Below are 19,969 nucleotides of genomic sequence, written 5' to 3'. Positions count from 1 at the left end.
CTCCAAGCCCTCAGGTTGGATGTGGAACCTAAGTCATCTCTCTTTCTTCTGAAATTCTAAGCATCTGTGGATTCTCCACCTCTCTCCTTCTTCAAGTACTCTAATTCTGAATTTCCTTTGCTCCTAAGGCTAACTCAACATCAAGTCAGGTCAGAGTTAAATTTAACTCAACTGTTCCTTTTTAATTTTATTAATATGGCTATTAGAAAACTTTAAATCACATATGTGGCCCGCATTGTATTACTCTTGGACAGCACTGACCTAGAATATTTGTTTCCACCCCAAGACATATCACTGATGTCATCCTTTTCAGATGTTAGCTTATTCTCTCTCTCCAACACCTGCTTTACTGTAAGTGCACTCATGATGCATGCCTCATTTTATTGAGTCTCTAGCAGCCAAGTTGTCAAGCTCTACTCCACCTCTGAATATCCATTAAAAAGTTCAAATTTTAAAAAAGTTTTCACAAAGGCTTCCTAGTCTCTTTGGCCCCCAGGAAATAAGAATTCTTATTGAAGAGATCTAAAAATCTCTGTAATATACATTTATAAAGATGGTCTACTCCATCCTCCATTTGGACTAACAGAAACATCTTTTTCCTCAGGGCCTGACAATGAAATACACTATCTCAGTAAGGAAGACCAATTTCCCCTCAAGGGCACAAAAGGTCTAACAAATGCTCTTGGGTTGATGACACCAGACTTGAGAGTCGAGAGTGGGCTGAGAAGTCACATGAATACCAGGGACTCCTGCTCCCCTTTCAGGGACCTGAACATTCACCACCCTGGCCAACATTTATTTCTCAGCCAATAAGTTGCCAACTTTGGATCTCTGACCCAGCAACAGAATTTCCCTTCTGAATATATCATGCAACCTGTGCCAGTCTGAATATATTGTGTCCCCCAAACGCCATTATCGTTGATGTAATCTTGTGTGGGCAGACGTTATCAGTGTTGATTAGATTGTAATCCTTTGAATGTTTCTTTGGAATGTGCCCCACCCAGCTGTGGGTGATGACTCCAATTGGATAATTTCCATGGAGGTGTTGCTCCGCCCATTCAGAGTGGGTCTAAGTTGATCAGTGGAGCCATATAAATGAGCTGACAAACTGAAGTAACTCAGTGCAGCTGTGAGTGACATTTTGAAGAGGAGCTACAGCCAAGAGGGACACTTTCAAGAAAGCTCAGGAACTGCAGATCAGAGACAGTTTGAAGATGGCCATTGAAAGCAGACTCTTGCTCCGGAGAAGCTAAGAGAGGACGAATGCCCCAAGAGCAGCTGAGAGTGACATTTTGAAAAGGAGCTGTGGCTTAGAGAGGAACGTCCTGGGAGAAAGCTATTTTGAAACCAGAACTTTGGAGCAGACACCAGCCGCGTGCCTTCCCATCTAACAGTGGTTTTCCAGACATCACTGGCCACCCTCCAGTGAAGGTACCTGATTGCTGACATGTTACCTTGGACACTTTATGGCCTTAAGACTGTAAATGTGTAACCAAATAAATCCCCTTTTATAAAAGCCAATCCATCTCTGATGTTTTGCATTCTGGCAGCATTAGCAAACTAGAACACAACCTCACCAGATGAAATCCTGACCTTCCTTCACCATGCTCTGTCCCTGTATCTAGTGAACTCTCCTAGAACAAAGAGAGATGCTAAGTAACAGAGAGGTAGAATACATAGAGTCAAACAAGCCTTGGTTTAAATCTCTCATGCTGCCATTTATTGTCTGCCTTTCTTTAAACAAGTTATAACCTTGATTTCCTCATCTGTAAATGCGGATAATAATAAAGTATACAGGGTGTTAGAGTCTGCCCAATATATATTCTTACCTTCTTATTTAATAATAGACCAACCCAATTTCAGCCTGAAATGTGGGTCCCAGCAGAAGTCATTTCCCAGCCTCTCTTGCAGCTGGATGTGACCAGGTGACCAATTTCAAGCCAAAGGGATATGTACAGAAATGATATATGCAACTACCTGCATGTGGCCTTCTTCCTGCTGCTGCCTGGGACAGGAGGTGATATCAAGGAATCTTGAACCATGCAGATGGGTACAACAGCTTAGGGATTGCAAAGCAACAAAACGGAAAGATTCTGGGTATTGCTTTAGCCACTGTTACTGTGGTCTCAATGCATTAACTTCATATGCACCTTAGCTATCACATTAGCTGAATATGCATCCTATAGAGATATGCAATTAATGGAGATAATGTACATAAAATGCTTAGTATAGTTACTAATACATAGTAAGCACTCAAGAATGACAGCTATTACTTTTATTATTGGCAGCTCTACATCCTGCCACTTGACTGTAGACTTACAGGAAAGACACACACACAGGCACACTCACAAGCATGGAGAATAAAAGCCAAGCTGAATCCGCTGATATTATTATGCATGATATGATGCAGAATGTAGAAACCTGGAGGCTGGCAGAATTTCCCAGGTGCCTTAGGAATCAAAAAATCACAAAATAAATGCTCTGTACACCATAATAACCTATGGGGATCGGGACTGCTGGTTCTGTACAGGTGGAAATCATGATGAGGCTGCTAAGTGGGACCAGCAGAGAACACATCTGTGCCAGCTCATGCTTCATTACTTCACAGAGTTTTCTCTCAAAAAGATATCTGGTCATTAAATTCTGATGTCTTTCATCTTGTTCAATGATGAAGATAAGAGCAAAGACAGCAAGTTTTAATGACTGTCTTTGTAGGTACAAAATAATCTTTCCTGCTTAGTGGCAAATGGGTGAAAGCTTAGAAGAGCTGCCTCTCTCTGGAGTAGGAGGAGCCAGCCGTGTTCTTTCAACCTGATGCAAAGTGCATTTTCCCTCTGCATGGGTAGAGCCCTTTATATAATTGACTATTGGAGAGATCTCCAAGCCAGAAAATCAAGGAAACTATTGCTTATGGCACATTTGTGCAGAGAAGTTACAAACGGAGGCTTTCTGCATTTCTTCTTAAGCTCTTGGCACTCTTGTATCTAGACCAAGAGAAACCGTGTCATCTTCTAAAGGAAGGGAGCATCAGGGTCTGAGGCCAAAAGTGGAGTGCCAGCCAATTTCACGGATATACTGGCAGAATGGCATTCCATAAATGGGATCGCCGACATTTAATCCCCTATTTGCCCCACAGTGTTACATCCCGCCAGACTGAACCTGTTCCATTTCAGCAGCTGGAGATAAGAGTGGATTCACTGCTCAGCCACCTTCATAGGCGAGATTATGGCCTGCGTACCAATGACAAAGCAGAGTCTTAAGCCTGCCCTCTGCTTCATGCCTAGAGGCTCCCCAGGAAGCCTAGGTAGAAAGGCTGGAATGGAATGTCTGAGGCTGGCCCTGGGATGCCCAGGTTAGATCAGGAGGACAGCAACTGTCACTGAGTGTGAAGATAATCAAGACTGAAGTCACACCTTTTGCTTCAGCAGAGGCTGGCAGCCGGAGTTTCTGTTGGTGAGCTGCAAGGGTGCTATCTGGCATGTCATGTCTAATAACTTCCTCTTCTGAAGTCTGATATGCTGAGAAATCTGGGCTGCTCATGTTAAAAGCTGGATTTGCAATGCCTTCTATAGCTTCTCTATCTTCTTTAACTAGAGCAAAACAAGGAGGTCAGAAGATCAGACTATAGCAAAACAGATTCCAATGACAAGGAGAAAATTCCTTCTAGTAATTCTTGGGCTGAAAGACTCAAGTGTATCATCCTCAAATGTCACCAAAACAGAATTAGGTTAAAATTAACTCTTAAAAAAAGGAATAAATGATTAAAATAATTACAAATTGCACCCTGACAAGCAAGAGCAAAATTTCGCCCACAGCCATTTGTCTGTAATTAGTTAATTAATCCTTACACAAATTATGAGCAATAACTCATCAAGCAAGGCTCACCCATCAGAAATTCAGCCGACTTGGATTTCTTCTGCTTAGTTTGCTTCAGAGCCTTCTGCTGAAACTTCTGGAGGGAAAATGTTAAATGAATAAATTAGCTAAAGAATGAAGATCATCATTTATGATCCACAACTAACACAGTATTTTAAATATGGGATGGCATTGAAATGTCATTTAATTTACATCTCTCCTAAAGGGGTCAAACACTAATTGCACAACAGAGTGGAAGAATTAAATAATATAGGATAAGAAAAGTTAATAAAAATGCTAAATGAAGGTCACATTAAAATGCTTTGTTTTTATCATTTTTAATTAATGCAAAGAGCCCTCAACAAATTGAGAACACCTGGAAAACTTGCACTGGGAAACTTGCATTGCACCACGATTGGCATTAATTTGGACAGTGATAGGATGTCATTTTACTTGATAGAACAGAATTATCTTGTACAAAACTTGTGTGCTATGCATTTGTTCTCGCTTGTATACATTTTTGTTTAAACTGCTTGATTCCAGTATGAGTTGATTATTTACTTTAATCTAAATATGGCTACTGTATTCTTAAATTTTAGGAAAAGGCAAAATAATTTGGAGTGCCAAGAGTTTCATACTCTTATAGTAGTTTCAAAGATTTTATAAGATGCCATACCAGTGAAAACCAGAATTCATTACATGACTGGAAAGCCCATTAATATTAGAATGCATAATAAATGATCAAAAATGAAAATGAATAGCCAGAAACATTACTAGGATCTCAGACTCTCACAAGTTCCAAATGAATACTTGGTAACTGTCAAACTAGATTTTTTAAAAATCTGTGGCTGAAATGCCCCAATTCAGATTGAATTATAAAATTCATGCTAACAATAACGGTAAGAAAGAAAAAAATGTAGAAATCTTCAAATCATGGTTGTATGTTAAAAAATAGCTCCAGTTTAAACAACTCATTTGATGAAACTGTGTTGGATGGATTCAGAATAACAAAATGCTCTGTCCACTTTTAAAACCATATGCCATTATTTTTAATAGGTTTACCCAAGCTTCTGATATTCCCATTTTGAGTTAACGTGTTTTTAATAAAACTAACTTCTTTCAAATAAATATTTTTAAATCCTTAAAACATCACAAAGCCATGGCATGTTGAAAATTGAACTAACAAACATGCCTAGCTATCAACCAAAATACAAGGCCTATTTCTCTCAGAATCTCTTCTTGGAAACAGAAAGTAAACACTGAATGTCCAATAGGTGACAAAATTACTTCATACCTTTAGAAACAAAATTGAGTGAAAAAAGTACTTAAAATATCTTTGAATTCTTCTTAAAAGGTGAGGTGAGGAGACTTATAAGATAAAAATTACAAAAACATATTTCAACTAATATTTCAAGGTTTTTTTTAAAGAAAAAGCACAATAAATCTTATTTAGGGAAAAGTTCAATAATTTTTAAAATGTATATTTTCTTTTAGTTTAATTCTGAACCTCTATTTCATTTTATGTTCATAGGTCAAGTAGAAGGTATATTCTGTATGATTATACTTATTAAAGGATACAAATAACATCTGGGATGTTGTCTCACCATCTGATACAGATGCTAAAAATTGCTTAGATGTATAGCATTATACTCAGACATTTAAAATGTGTGTTATAAATAAATAGGAACATAGAAAACAATATTAATTTACATATTCCCTCAATTATTAGTATAAAAATATTAGCTACATGCATGAAAAACTTACTAAACTTTTAAAAACAGTTGTTCACAACTGTACTAAAGATTCCTACATTTTACTGAAAAAAAAAAAAAAGATTGAAGTGTGATTGTTTTTTCACAGACTTCATCTGAGGTAACAGCAGATACTAGTTTTCTTTAAATGGTTCAGTAATCTTGGCACTTCACTCTTTTCAGATCAAGTTAAACATGCCTTTAAATAGATGGATGTGGCCTATTAATATATCTCATTTCCTTACTAAGGACTTCAAATGAAATTATGTACTTGCTCTGTAATGTTGTAAAGGTCTCAAAGATATTTTCACAAGTTCACATGTCTAAAAGGAAAGCAATGTCTGATTGCACAAACCAGAGATAAATTCTTTTAGAGCATTACCAAGTGATGGTTTGTATTTTGTGACCTCTTTACTACTAACATATGTTCCAGAGGAAATTGGGAGTGACTTCCGGCTACTTTCTTTTGTCAATTTCCTCTCTCTTTTCTCTCTATCCACATGGGCATCTTTCAGCAATGTAAACTGTGTTTTCCTCCATCCCCTTCTCAGTCTAGATTCTCTTTAGCTCATGTGAAACAATCATCCTTCATTCATATTTTATACCAATTCTTTCATTGATTACCACTTAAGCTAATGTATTTATGTAAATATTATTTTTAATAAGTTCACATTAAAGCTTATTAAGCACTTATATTGTATTTAAAAGTTAAACTGTTTCAATGCATGACTTTCCTGTAAAGCGACAATGTCTAACAAAAAAGTATCATCATAATAGAAAAAAAACTTAAAACTAAAGAAACAAAATTTAGTCACCAGTATCTTCCTGTTATTCTTTCAAAGAAAAGCAAAATATTCTAAAATTTTAATTAAAACCACTATGGATATGCCCCATGTCTTTTTGTTTCTTCACATTTTTTATTTAGTCAATACAATGTAACTCCAAATCAAATCAAAGTGAGCAGTTTCTGGTGCACATCCTTTTATATGTGTGCTCAAGTAGTAATCAGCTCTTATATTTTGGTAAGACTAGTCTATTAACTATAAGTGTATTATATTGTGGAAGAAACTAGGTAACAATTAGCAGTCTGAGCAGAGAAGAAAGCAAAACTGCATGAGATTTTAAGATTGACATTGTTTTCGGTATTTTCCTTTTCTTTAAAAAGCAATCTTTTGAGCTGATACTCTCCTTGAAAGGAAACCTACCAGAGAGTTGCAAACACTAACAGCAACAACACATTCACTTATACCAGTGAGAAGCAAAACCCACGAACTTTCTAAAAGAATGTGATCGTTGTCAAAATGCATCGGGTCCAAAGGGGCTGTGTTCAGCTCTGGTCGCACCCGGAGCCTGGACTGCGGGGCTCGTCCAAGGCTGGTGGGCACAAACCAGCAAGAAAGTGAATTCCGCATACTGCACGGATCATCGCTCAGTTCAGGGCAGTCAGATTGAATCTGGGATCAACCAATCGTGCTTCATGAAACCGTCAGCCCTCATTTGTGTCCAACTGTTTTTTTCCCCTGGCCGGCTGTAAACAAGGCCCGCACTGAGCTGTCTCGCCCGCCCCACTTATCTGCCCGGGGAAAATCACACAGTCAGACCTAGTCCGCTGCCTTAAAGTTAAAATGAAAGCTCCTTCTTCCAGACAGCGGTCCCGTGCGAACTGAGCAGTCACAAAGAGAAGCAACTTTGTAATGACAGAGTTATAATCCCTTTTCAGAAACACATACCTTAGATTCCTACACATACTGACATGACATGTCCCTTCCATGAAATTAAATCCTAATACTAATTCGAACTGTTTTTTGTTTTTTGTTTTTTTCAGCAGACTAGCTCAGCAGATTCATTTTGTTGGGGAGGTGGTGGCTATTTTTGTTGTTTCGCTGCTCTGGGGCTTTTTTGCATGTATCAGCCAAAAAAAAAAAAAAAAAAATAGTAGGGTGGGAGTTAGAAATACTGAATCTGGTCCAGCTCCAGGAACCTAATTGTGCCTGAAACGTTCTCAGGAGGGTGATGATGGCAAACAGGAACAGGTAAGCTGGCTTCTGCTCTCATCCCCTTGGGCCACGGCGTCGCCTTTACGCTAAAGCAGAATTCACGATTTCGAAAGAACATCCCGGTGATGAGAAAAAGTAGGGTTGTTCCCAAAACCCTTTTCCTTGGCAAGTGGCATAAAGGTAATATTCAGTATTCACTACCTATAATTCTCCTAGCCAGCTGGTGTGTCCCTGTTAAGATTTTCATTTATGCAGCTCGAGCTGGAACCTTTTTTGTTCTCCCAGTCTATTACTTTGCCGATTTAAGGGATAACAGCCAAAGTGAAACAGCTTGCAATTTGCACCTGTCTGCTCTGAGTATTCCATGTTAGATTAGGTAGAGAGCAAATTCTTCACTGCTAATGAGAACAGGACTGGGAAAAGCGGAGTGCGGTTTTGTTGGGGGGAGGGGGGGTGCTTCCAGAATATTATAGCGTTTTATCTTCCCTTTATAACTGCTCTGATAGAAACCTCCCTATTTTTATGCTTCAGAGTCCCTAAGAATAAGGGAATAAAAATTTAAAAATATATAGTTAAAAGTGTGTATTCTTGAAAGAAATTTTTAAATATCATGTAACTAAAAACTGAACTAATATTCAGCCTGAATTGCCTCCAATGAGAAAGAAAAAATAAAGTGCTAAATTATTCCAAGTCGTTGTGAGCATAAAACACACATCATATAGAGACTGTTTGGCCATGAAAGAAAGATAAAATTCTGTAATACCTGTTTCAGAAACAGGACTAGTTTGGGAAATAATGTCAAGTACCTAAAGGTAAACCAAAGTTCTCTGCTAATATTACCTTCAAAAATTTACTGAATCTGCAACAAAAATTCAATCTTCATAATATATATAGCTAGATATAAATACATATTTCTGACTCATCATGTGAATCATATTCTCCACAAATGCAAAAATGTCAACATATGATTGTCTCCAATCTTTTCTAGAAGTTCTCTGTGTCCTCATTTGCTTTGATTCTTTCAAGGAATTATATCTGCATGCTATTATCTATTTTTAAAGGATGTAACTGAACTTGTTGAGATTAAATAACTTTAGTTATGGCTTACAACAGTTTATAATATTTCCCTCAAACTTTATCTATTCTAAAAATCATAATAAGATTTCTATAAATTGGCAAGATATTCCTGAGGATGATCCAATATTAGCAAACCAATAAAAGAATTTTCTACCAAAGGATCCATCCTGCACTTGGATTCCAAACATCTCCCACATTGGCACTTCCTTTTGAAATAATAATTGATAGGAGGATGGGTTAAATGAAGTTGGGGCGGTCACACACGTGCTCCCATGAGTGATTAATCAAGGCTGATATGGTTGTTGGCCCACATCTTACCTGACAGATAATGTTCCAGCACATTGGTGATAGCCTTTCAGCACAGCTTTGCAAGTTCTGCCTGCCCTTGCCGAGTCTGGTTAGGTCAAAGGGTTGAGCCATGTGTAATTCAGAACAGAGGAGGTCCCACGGTCACTCCACAAAAACAATTACACTACTTATTTCACTCTAGCCCTTGCCCAAAACTCACAAGCCTCACAGTTCAGTGCAGTCAATCTGATTTTGCCCCTGGGCAATGAGCCCACATGAAAATATGTGGTGCTGTGTTTATAAATCTAATCAAAAATAGCAACAGGGGCCAGGCACAATGAAGTCCTACTACGGATCATGGGAATCCTTGACAGTTCTGAAGGCACTTTTGTTTAACTGCCTAGACTCTCTTTTGCTCCTACATTGTCTGCTAGAATCGTTAATCATCCTCTTTCCTTGTGAGTGTTACAAAGGAGGCTAAATTTCTACTCACTTCTATACTTTCCTTCCATGAATAATATTATGAAAAATAAAGTTCAAAAGGCTGCTTTTAAAGGAAAGAAATCAAAGAGGGGGCTACTGTGATATCTATCTTACCTCTCTATCCATGTCTTTGGCTCCTTCCCCTTGGCAATGCACAGATTTAAATCAAGCGCCTCTAAAAAAGAAAGATAATATTTGAAAAACAGAATAAAATTGGTCCAACCAGAGATATATTAAGCAATTTGGGGCTGGAGAGCTATAATGCTACTTAATGATCCTGAAGAATCTAAGTATAAAGTCAATGGGATTGGATTTGGCATCTTGCTTTTATCAGTGTTGCTTTTGTTTGCTTAGCATGACTCCTAATAAACAAAGAGCCAATGTATATTCACAAAGTGTTTTACAAACATAATCTCTAGAAAAAATTCAGACTTGATTTAGATAGCTAAATTTTCTAATTTATGCCACAAAGGTGAATCATTCAGACTGCTCTGAAGTTATAATAAAAACTTGCTGTTGCATGCTTTAGGTAGCTGTATTGTATTTTATCTTCTGAAAAAAAATTGCTATTCAGTTTTGCAACTGCCATGAAAAGACACTACCTGATAAAGTCGATGATAAATATGTGTATCTAAGGTCCAAGCAGATTAAAACCTGAGAACATTATCCAGCAAAGATATAGGTTACAAAATTTTAATCAAAGTAAATTTGTTTTTAACACTCTTAAAACTACATAGTCATGCAATAAATTATAAAGTTCAATCTGCAAACTATTCCATTTGATATTATTTTCATCAATAAAAATACTATTATAGAATATGGTCTGGGGCTAGATGACAGTAATAAATGTGAAATTTTTAAAATAAACAAAGATCCAGTATTTATTGGATTATTGCAAACATTTGCCAAAGAAGCATTTTAAACTTGGAATTTGCCCTTTTGAAATGGCTATTGGTATTTGGCAGCAAAACAAAATACACCAAGTATGAATGATACATGTGGCATACTTTTTTTTTTATTCTGAGCCATTAGTCAGAGTTAAAACAAGTCAATTCAAAAAGTGTATGTGAGCTCTTAAATAGCTATCAATATTAGAAAAAAATGATAGATTTTAATCCTTCTAGTGCTAATTTTAGAACTTACTTTTTTATGTAAAAGTGGCATAAAGGATCCAAAGATTATATTAAACAATAACTCCCTAAAATAAAGGAAATACATGTAAAGTTATTTAAAAGAAAAAAAATACATCAAATGAGAAAATTTTAGCCAATTAGCAAAAATCAAATTTTATCTTGCTTGCTTTTTTTCCACAGCACAGGGACTCAAGAGTAATTCCAAAGCATGTATTTCTGGGAAACTACATGGAATGGAAATCTGTTTTCTTTTGTTTCCCTCAAATTTGGTCTTAATCTAATAGTTAATATTTGCCTTTTAAAATGTTTGCAATTTGTAAAGTTGCTCATATTATTGTCATTCATAAATTTATTTTGCATACATAATCTAAAGTGTGCAAGTCAAAAAGCACAGGTTGCCTCTGTTGTATCAATGTAATGCCCAAGAAGCTTCCAAATAAAGCACACCACATCTCTTGCTTCCCAGAAGGCTGCATTTTAAACATTTTTCTGCAAAAAATGTTTGGAATGCAATATCAGCACAGTCCGTGTAAATTAAGCATTGAAAAGCCCAAGACTGAAGACAATCATGAAATAAGATCAAAGTCCCTGAACAGATTCACGTAAAATAATTTTGGTTGCTTTGGTGAGATTTCTGAAGGGAAAAAAAAAACACAAAAAACAAAAAACCAATGGCTCCAGGAATAGCACTGAGGCAGTGATTCTCAACAGGAATGATTTTGCACCCCAGGGGACATTTGTCAATGTCTAAAGATGTTTGGGTTGTCTCAACTGGGGAAAGGGGGTGCTATGTCCAGAGTTGAAGCCAGTGATGCTGCTAAACGTCCTACAATAAACAGGACAGCCTCCCACAACAAGGAATATTCTGGACCCAAATGTCAATCGTGCCAAGTTTGAGAAACCCTACCCAGACACCTGGAAAAACAAGAAGAACCAACCTGTGCCATCTGGCCCAGATCTTTCCCATTATATTCCTCAGTTGTTGGCACTCACACTATAAATAAAACTTACACATTGACTTGCGTATTTTTAAGGGTTTGGAGGATGAATGGAAACCTTCCAAGACAATAGATCAGTCAGTCGTTGATTTTAGGTACTGATTATTTGGTGAATTGTCATGCAGTTTCACATAATGCAACTCCTACGGTATACCCAAAAAAACTAAGTAGGAAATGGAACTGCAGCCTTTTTATTGGAGTGGGAAGATTTAATTTTTAAATACTTAACTTCAAATGCTGAGGGCCAAGGACAGAAAGACTGGTCAGTGTTTCCCCAGAAGACACTTCACAGTCCTTTTCACCACTCTGTACTTTTCAGATGAGGTAGTAGTTCAGTCTTTTGCTTTCTTCTCATCCCTGTCTCTGCTAAAACTGGGGCTCAGGGAAACAATTCCATATATCTGTCTAATGGATTACAAACCTCCTCAAGTCAGATTTTTGTTGAGGTGAGAAAGCAGTTTGATAGAACTAAGAGGGGTTTCATTTAAAAAGCAGCTATCACTACGAGAGGAGTAAAACTGTATAATCTCCTATTGGACAAGCAAAAGTGCAGCCTGGAGATCCTACCTGCTTGGGAATCTCTGCTAAGCTTGAATTAAGCATTATTTGCAATCAAGAATCTCAGCCCCTTAGTTTCTAGGGGTTGGGATTTGGGGTTTATAGTCAGATCCCTTACAACTGAGAGACAACCGGAAGAAATGGAGGGAGGTGGGGGTGGGGGTGCCTGAAGAACAAACAACGAGCCAGAAGAAAATCAGAAAAATGTGACCTGTCTTTGGGGCATAAAATGGTTTGGACAAGGAAGTTAGATTCTGATCTAAATACTGATGCATGAATGTGTATTCCAAAGCAATTCTTGAGATCTTAGTTTGAAGACCTCAAAGCGGGAAAGAATTAAAAAGTTAAAATCAGCCCTTTGGTTGCTGAGAACCGTGATGAGTGGAATGAGAAATTAGATGTGAAGCCAAGTTCCAGATGCCAGAGAAGCAGAATCAGTGTGAAGGATGCAAGGGTTTGGTGGGTTGGGGTTAGAAGTGTTATCTGGAATAAAAGACTAAAGGAAAGAGATATCTTCCATCCACAAGTCTCTATGTCTTTTCCAAATCTAAATTACTGTCCAGTTTCAAATACAAAGGGGGGACCTTTGTATTTGGCAAGAGATTTAAACTTTAGAGTAATGTGGATTAAACGAAACTTCAATGTCATGAATTAAACCAAGAAAGTAATTTTTTTAAAAAAGAGAATCCAAAGAATGAACACTTTCCTTATCATTTGCCGTTGGCCTCCTCATTTGAAAAATACGTCCATTTCCATTAAAACCCAAACAGGTGAAACCTGAGTCACATTATGTAAGGTAGTCTCTGAGACTTCCTCTTTAAACGAGAAAACATTATAGCTATTCCCTTAGTCATAATATGAGGATGGAGAAGCAAATCTCCAAGCTTCTGTTTACAAAATCATTTACTTTTAGATTTACAAGAAGACTGGGTGGGGCTCTGCCACTTTATTCAGGTAAAGTTAATTCAACTTGAAGGAGCACTGAATTTTGAGTGTGAGATGCTTTCCAATACAGTTCTAATGCTTAACAACATACATGACCTTGGGGCTGGGTACACAGCAGGAAACAAAACAGACAAAAATCCCTGCCCTTGCGGATCTTACTTTCTAGTGATGTGACCTGAGGCTCTCTTTATGTTAGGTCTCAGGATTACAACTCAATCCACAAGTGATTTATTCAGGTTTGACTATGGGCTCCCTTCTTAGGTGCTTATAGTGGGAGTCACACAAAAAAATATAAAATGTGTTCCCTGTCCATCCACAGGAATTAACAGCATAGATAGAAGCACAGTGTTTACATTTGCAAATTACATATTATGAAGCAGTGACAAATAAGTGCAAAAAATAAAATAAATGGGAGTGACACAAGGTTTTTTAGAAGAAAGAGATGAGTTGGGGTTTCATAACTAGTAACAATAGCCAAGGACAACAGTCACAAAATCAATGAGCAAGTTTTACAGCTAAGGATATAGAGATATGAAGAAGCTAAATATTTTGCCAAACCTCATAGCTAGCTAGTGGTAGAGCTGAGCAACAAACCCAGGTATGTCTGAAGTCCTGCTCTGAACCCCCAGACCATTCAGTACTCTTCTACCTCAGGAGATGAAACCTGAGCTGAATGTAGACGAATGGGCAGGATTAGGAGTAAAAGAGGAAAAGTTGAGGGGAAGAAAAATATGAGCTAAGAGTGGTGATGAAAATGAGTATGACAAATTTATAAGACAAGTCAAATCTCTCTGCAAGTAATAAGATAGTGATTAATGAGCAGCCACCAACCCCCCCCCAAAAAAAAACCTAACATTGTGTGTCACTCACAAAATATGGAGCCAATCAGAAAACTGATGTATTTGCTCAACTGCCCATGCAACTCCATCCTAAGGAAAGTCCAGAGTAGCGTCGTAAAGAAAAGAAAAAGAACAGTTAAGAACCCTATAAACTTAACAACAACGACAAAAAAAGCCCTTGGTTTTTAGCCTTAACAAAATTAATGAACTAATAATGGTCACCATTACAAAATTCTCAGCATGGCTACCAGTTTGGATGACAGTGTGGCATCTTTGGTGAGATGTACATAGCCTCGGATAGGGGTCATTTTTTAAAAGCCAATCTCAAACTTGCAAGTAGGTTGGTAATTGCAATAAAACCTGTTTGCAAATAACCTGTGGCAACATTCCCTTGAGCCCAAGTTAATAACCCCCCAATGATTTGTATAGTCATTTTTTGTTTCTCTGTTCTAAGGCGGATTTCAAATGGCCTTTGCTGAAATCGTTGACTTGTATTGCAAATTAAATCTTGGGATTGCCAGAACTATGACAACTGGTTCATTGCTTCCAGAGACGGGTATTGTCATGGCTACAGCTGTCATTCTATTACATTTCTCTTCTCAAGCAGACAGCAAGGGCAAAGATGGTGTTAGACAGAGTTCACAGGCCAGATTCTGTCTGCAAATGTGTTTCAGTTAACCTCCACAGTGATTTTTTTAAATGTTTAGCCAGTATTTAAAAATAATAAAATTGCAATAAAATCCAGATTTCTGGCTTCTCTTGGAAAATTAAAAAATTGGTAATGGAGAATCAGCATTTTTGGTTGGCAACAATTAGCTGGGTAAATGATGGTAGCATGCACTGCAGGCAAAGTTCTCTGGGTTTATGGTTCCCACTCTCTCTATTGCAAATACCACAAACCAAAATGTGGGCTTCGTAAGGCAGGAGCTGGTTCATTCATTGCTGCATCCTCAGAGCCTAGAACAGAAGCTGGGAAGTAGTGAGTGCTCAATAAATATTGACTGTTGAGTGAAGTGGTCTTAGGGGCAGACAGGGTAACATTCATGCCTTGCTTTCAGACAACAGGGGGTGGCCAGGAACTTTCACAATGCACAAAGAGAGTACTTACAAAGCATTCTGCTTACATTGCTGTTTCCTTACAAAGAAATATTTCCCTGCATTCTACCTCTATCAAAAGTAGGGCCACAGGTATCAAGAAAAATGGGAGAGAACATAGCCCCAGCACATGTCACACACTTATATTCCTTGCCTGGTACCTATTGACATCTGATTTTGAAACCTTGAGGAGATAGTTGAGGGTAGGTCTGGTACCCACGATAACAAACCACTCAGCCATACTCCTCTTCCCTCAGCCTGCCCCGTAGTTTTCTGCAGTGCAATCTAAATCTAATTGAGGAATAAAGAGCAGGAAGAATACAAAACCTACCTGGGAAAGCCACTAGTTAAAAATAACAAACTGTCACGCTAAATAAACTTGAGTTTAGGACTGGAGAGGCTTTGGTTCTAATCTCCCGCACATAAAGAAGTTACTTGACCTTGAGAAGGCTCCACCTCCTCTTCAGGATAGTTGTGAGAAATTTTAAATTATGTTCGTCAGACTTTCAGCTTCTAGTTAGAATACAGAAAGCTGGAAAGGACATTGCTCCCAAATTTAAGGCAAAAAAAAAATTCTGAATAATTGACAAACTTTTGTCAAACCCATCAGAGCTCAGGTCACAGGACCACATAACTAAAATTATAGGGAGTATAGGTGCTTCCAAGGAGTGGCAGGATACAAGCACTTGCTTGCTGGAGCAAATGTGAGACCCCTTATAAACCAGTAAGAAGACTTCAGCTAAAAAAATACGTTAACTAATTGCTAAAATCTGAGTGTGGCCTAGTGTGAGAGTATAGAATTTGTGGGATCTGTGAACAAGGGTGTTCTGGTTTGCTAAACTGCCACCATGCAAAATACCAGAAATGGATTGGCTTCTACAAAGGGGATCTATCAGGCTACAAATTTGCATTTCTAAGGCCATAAAAGTGTCCAAACTAAGGCATCAACAAAAAGATACCTTCGCTAAAGAAAGGCCGATGGCATCCAGAACACCACTGTCAGCTGGGAAAGCATGTGGCTGGCGTCTGCCTACCCCTTGCTCCTGGGTTCTGGCCTCAAAACTGCTTTCTCCAAAATGTCTCTGAGCTCTAGATTTTCTCTGAGCTTCTCTCCCTCTTAACTTCTCTCTCTCAGCTTCATCTCTTAGCTTATCATATCCAAATGTCCCCCTGTCTGCATCTCTAAGCATCTACAAGCATCTGTGTCTATGTCAGCTCTTTGCTTCTCCTGGGGGCAAACTCTGGATTACATATCTTAGCTTCTCTCCAGAATGTCCCTCTCCGCTGCTTGGAGCTCCTTCTGTCTGTCAGCTCCCTTATAGGACTCCAGTGATTTAATTAAGACCCACCCTGAATGGGCGGGGTCCATATCTCCATGGAAATAATTTAATCAAGCATTTCCACTTTATTCAACAGCCTAATTAGTCTTTCCCCACAATTTTGCATTAAAGAATATGACTTTTGGGGAGACATAATATATACAAACTGGCACAAAGGGGGATTCAAACCCACTCATGGAACTCCTAGGTGCTCAGAAGAAAGACTGTGGACAGGGTGAAAATCTAGAGCAGTGGTTCTAAAAAGGGACCAATATTGCCTCCAATGAGACATTTGGTAATGCCCAAAGTATTTCTGATTGCCACAACTGGAGGGTGCTACTTGTATCCCATGGGAATAATCCAGGGGTGCTGGACTCCACATCAAAGAATTAACCATTTCAAAATGTCAATAGAGCTGGTGTTGAAAACCGTGGTCCAGAGAAAGCCTCCCTTGTGATGCAGGTTTAGGGGGTGGAACTGAAGCCACTGCTGAAAATCACAAAGCCCCACGTGGATACTTCACCTCTATCTCATCTACTACACAAAAACCTTAATCTACTGGGGGAAGGACAGCAAACCTTGTTGCCCCATTGTAACTGGGAGAAGAGAACAGAACCAAAAACCTTTAATCATAGGGTAAGGGCAAAAAAAATCCTGGGCCTAAACTATTAGAGGTCTCTTATATTATAGGGAAGGGCAGAATCAACAAGAAATCCCCATCTTAGAGAGCTAGAGACACAGCTCCTGCCTGACACTGAGGTTGAAGCAGAACAATGAGGAAAACACACACACACACACACATCACAGCAATGAGTAACAAGTAGAAGCAGTGTGCTGATGGGAGAGGAGGAGGACTGACACATTCTTTGAAGAGCAGTCACGAAATGAAGACTTACACATGAGGTTGAAGCGGAAATTGAGAAAGCTCCTCCAATAAGCCAGCCTCCACTCTAAGTACAACTTACTATGAGAGGAATTTGAATCCTCTGATGCACTGAGGGTAACCATAGCAAAAACAAAACCCAAACACTGCTCAAGTCTTGATAGACTGACTCCACACCCTCCCCCCACACATGCTAAAAACTGGCAAAATGAAAGACATGCCATTTCTGGGCATAAATAAAATTGTCAGTCCCTGATGTACTATCCAAGATGTCCAACTTTCAAGCAAAATTAGGTGAGAAATAAAGAAGCAAAAAGAAAACAACAAGGCCAAGGGAAAAAAAATCAATCAACAGAACCAGATTCAGATATGACCCAGATTTTGGAACTCTCAGATGGGGAATTTAAAGTAACATTAATTAATATGTTAAAGACTCTAGTAGAAAAGGTGGACAAAATGAATGAATAGATGAGGAATTTTAGAAAAGAGATGGAAACTAAGAAAGAATCCAATGGAAATGCTAGAAATGAACAATATGGTACCTGATGAAGAATGTCACCAAGCGGTTCATCAGTAGACTTGACACAGCTGAGGAAAGAATCAGTAGAACTCAAAGATGGGCCAACAGTAATAACCAAAAACAAGATAGAAAAAGAAAAAAGAGAGTGAAAAAATTAGAGGAGAGCATCCAAGAGTAACGGGACCATTTCAGATGGTCTTAAAATACCTGTAATTAGAATATAGAAGGATAAAAGAGAAAACATAGGGCAGAAAAAAACACTTGAAAGAATAATGGCTGAGAATTCCTCAAATTAATTATAGCTAGCAAAGTGCAGATACAAGCTAAGAAAACACACCTACCTATCCACACATGACTTGACACATCATCTACAAACTGCTAAAAACCAATAGCAAGGAAAAAATCTTGAAGAGGAAAAAAATCACTTCACATATAGAGAAACAATGATAAAAATTACAGGAGGCTTCTCATTAGAAACTAAGTCACCCAGAGTATAGCGAAGGGTATCTGTAAAGTACAAAAAGGAAAAAAGCAACACTGAAAACCCAGAATTCTATATCAACCAAAAATGTCTTTCAAGAATGAAGGAGGGACAATACTCAGGCCATGGGAGAGTGAAGACATTATCAAATCCAATCTCTCTGAAATAATTAAAAAGTGGAGAAAATGGTCAAAAAAACAACAATTTCAACTCTCTGGAAAATGATCACAGGCAAAGAAAATATTGAGGCATTCATTTATAGGAAACCTCTAAAATTCCAGGTAAGTTCAGATAATAACTATGGAGGTCTGTGGCATTCTTGCCATCCTCACCCTCATCCCTCATCCTCTGCAATCTAGGACAATATTGTAGAGTGCCAGGTAAGGGCTGACCATAAAAACCGGCAGTGAAAGACCATGGCTCTGCTACCCTGAGTTTCAGTCCCACTTGGGATAAACAGTAGACCATTAGACTACTCAGAAATTTGACAGGAAGAATCTGATGTGAGAGAGCCAAAGAAGGGCTGGATAGGTGCTCCACAGTTGTTTTGGCTGGCTAAGAATATGTGCAAATGTTCAGGGGAAATTCAAGCAGATCTAAGCTATCCACACATCCATGGTTGACTTGTAGAGGGGCACAGATCTGTAAGAAACAATCAAAAGAATGTGGAAGAAAGTAAATTCCAGGAATCACTTGAAAATTCCTGAATTTTTAATATGCTCCCCAATCTACACACAGATTCATTAGCAAATAATGGAAACCTTACTGGCTAAGGTATTTGAGGACAAACTCTAGCTGATGATTGGCTGACCACTAAGTAACATAGACACAGGAACAACCACTAAAAATTAAACATTAAAATTCAAAACAACTGTACAAAGACATCAGTAGCTACACATCATAGGAGAAAGAGATTCTACAGATTAAATCCAGGAAAATTACTAAAAACAAAACAAATTAAAATAATAAAAAACAAAGCAACAACAACAACTGTCAAGGAAAAATTAAGAATCCATATTTGCTATGTTATATTATCTAAGATGTCCAGTTTTCAACAAAAGAATATGACAAGCAAGGAAATAGGAAAATGTGAGACATACTCAGAAATAAGCAGCCAATAAATACCAATTCTGAGTAGTCAAAGAGGTTGTAGGTTGTATTTAGCAGATAAAGACTTCAAGCCACTTATTATTCTTATGTTCAAAGAAGTAAATTAAACTATGTTTCAGGAATTAAAAAGAAATATGACAGACTTGAAAACAAGAAATCTCAAAAACAAAGAAACCATAAAAATGAATTAAATGGAAATTCCAGAGTTGAAAAAAAGTAATGACTAAAATGAAAAGTTCACTAGATGGGTTCAACAGCTTATCTGAGATGAAATGAGCCATAGTTCCAATAGATCAATGAAAATTATTCAATCTGAAAAAACAAAGAAAAATGTGAAGAAAAACGGGGCCTCTTATAACATACAACATTCATGTAATGAGAGTGTAAGAATGAGAAGAGAAATATAAAGGTTCATGAAAAAAAAAATCTGGAGAAATGATGCCCTAAAACTTTCCAAATTTGATTAAAAACATTAACCTACAAATCCAAGAAGTTCAGTAAACCCCAAGTAGGATAAGCACAAAGCAATCTACACCAAGACCCATCATATTCAAACTGCTGAAAAGTCAAAGATAATATTTTGAAAGCAGAAAGAAAACATGATTCATCATGTTCAGGGTAACAAAAATATGATTCA

The 19,969-nt window shown here is 37.8% G+C and overlaps 1 protein-coding gene across 1 annotated transcript in view; it reads right to left on the bottom strand.

Annotated features, from left to right (window-relative positions):
- Positions 1 to 9,577, bottom strand: part of OFCC1 (orofacial cleft 1 candidate 1) — a 332,335-nt gene extending 322,758 nt beyond the window's left edge. Inside the window, 3 exon segments of the mRNA XM_037844751.1 lie at positions 3,414 to 3,590; positions 3,886 to 3,952; positions 9,566 to 9,577. Coding sequence (XP_037700679.1) covers positions 3,414 to 3,590; positions 3,886 to 3,952; positions 9,566 to 9,577 — 256 coding nt within the window.
- Positions 9,578 to 19,969: the final 10,392 nt, after the last annotated feature.

Source organism: Choloepus didactylus, chromosome 7 (genome assembly GCF_015220235.1).
Source record: "Choloepus didactylus isolate mChoDid1 chromosome 7, mChoDid1.pri, whole genome shotgun sequence".
Classification (NCBI taxonomy): Eukaryota; Metazoa; Chordata; class Mammalia; order Pilosa; family Megalonychidae; genus Choloepus; species Choloepus didactylus.
Note: the sequence above shows the minus strand (reverse complement) of the source record. Positions and strands in the feature narration are given on the sequence as shown.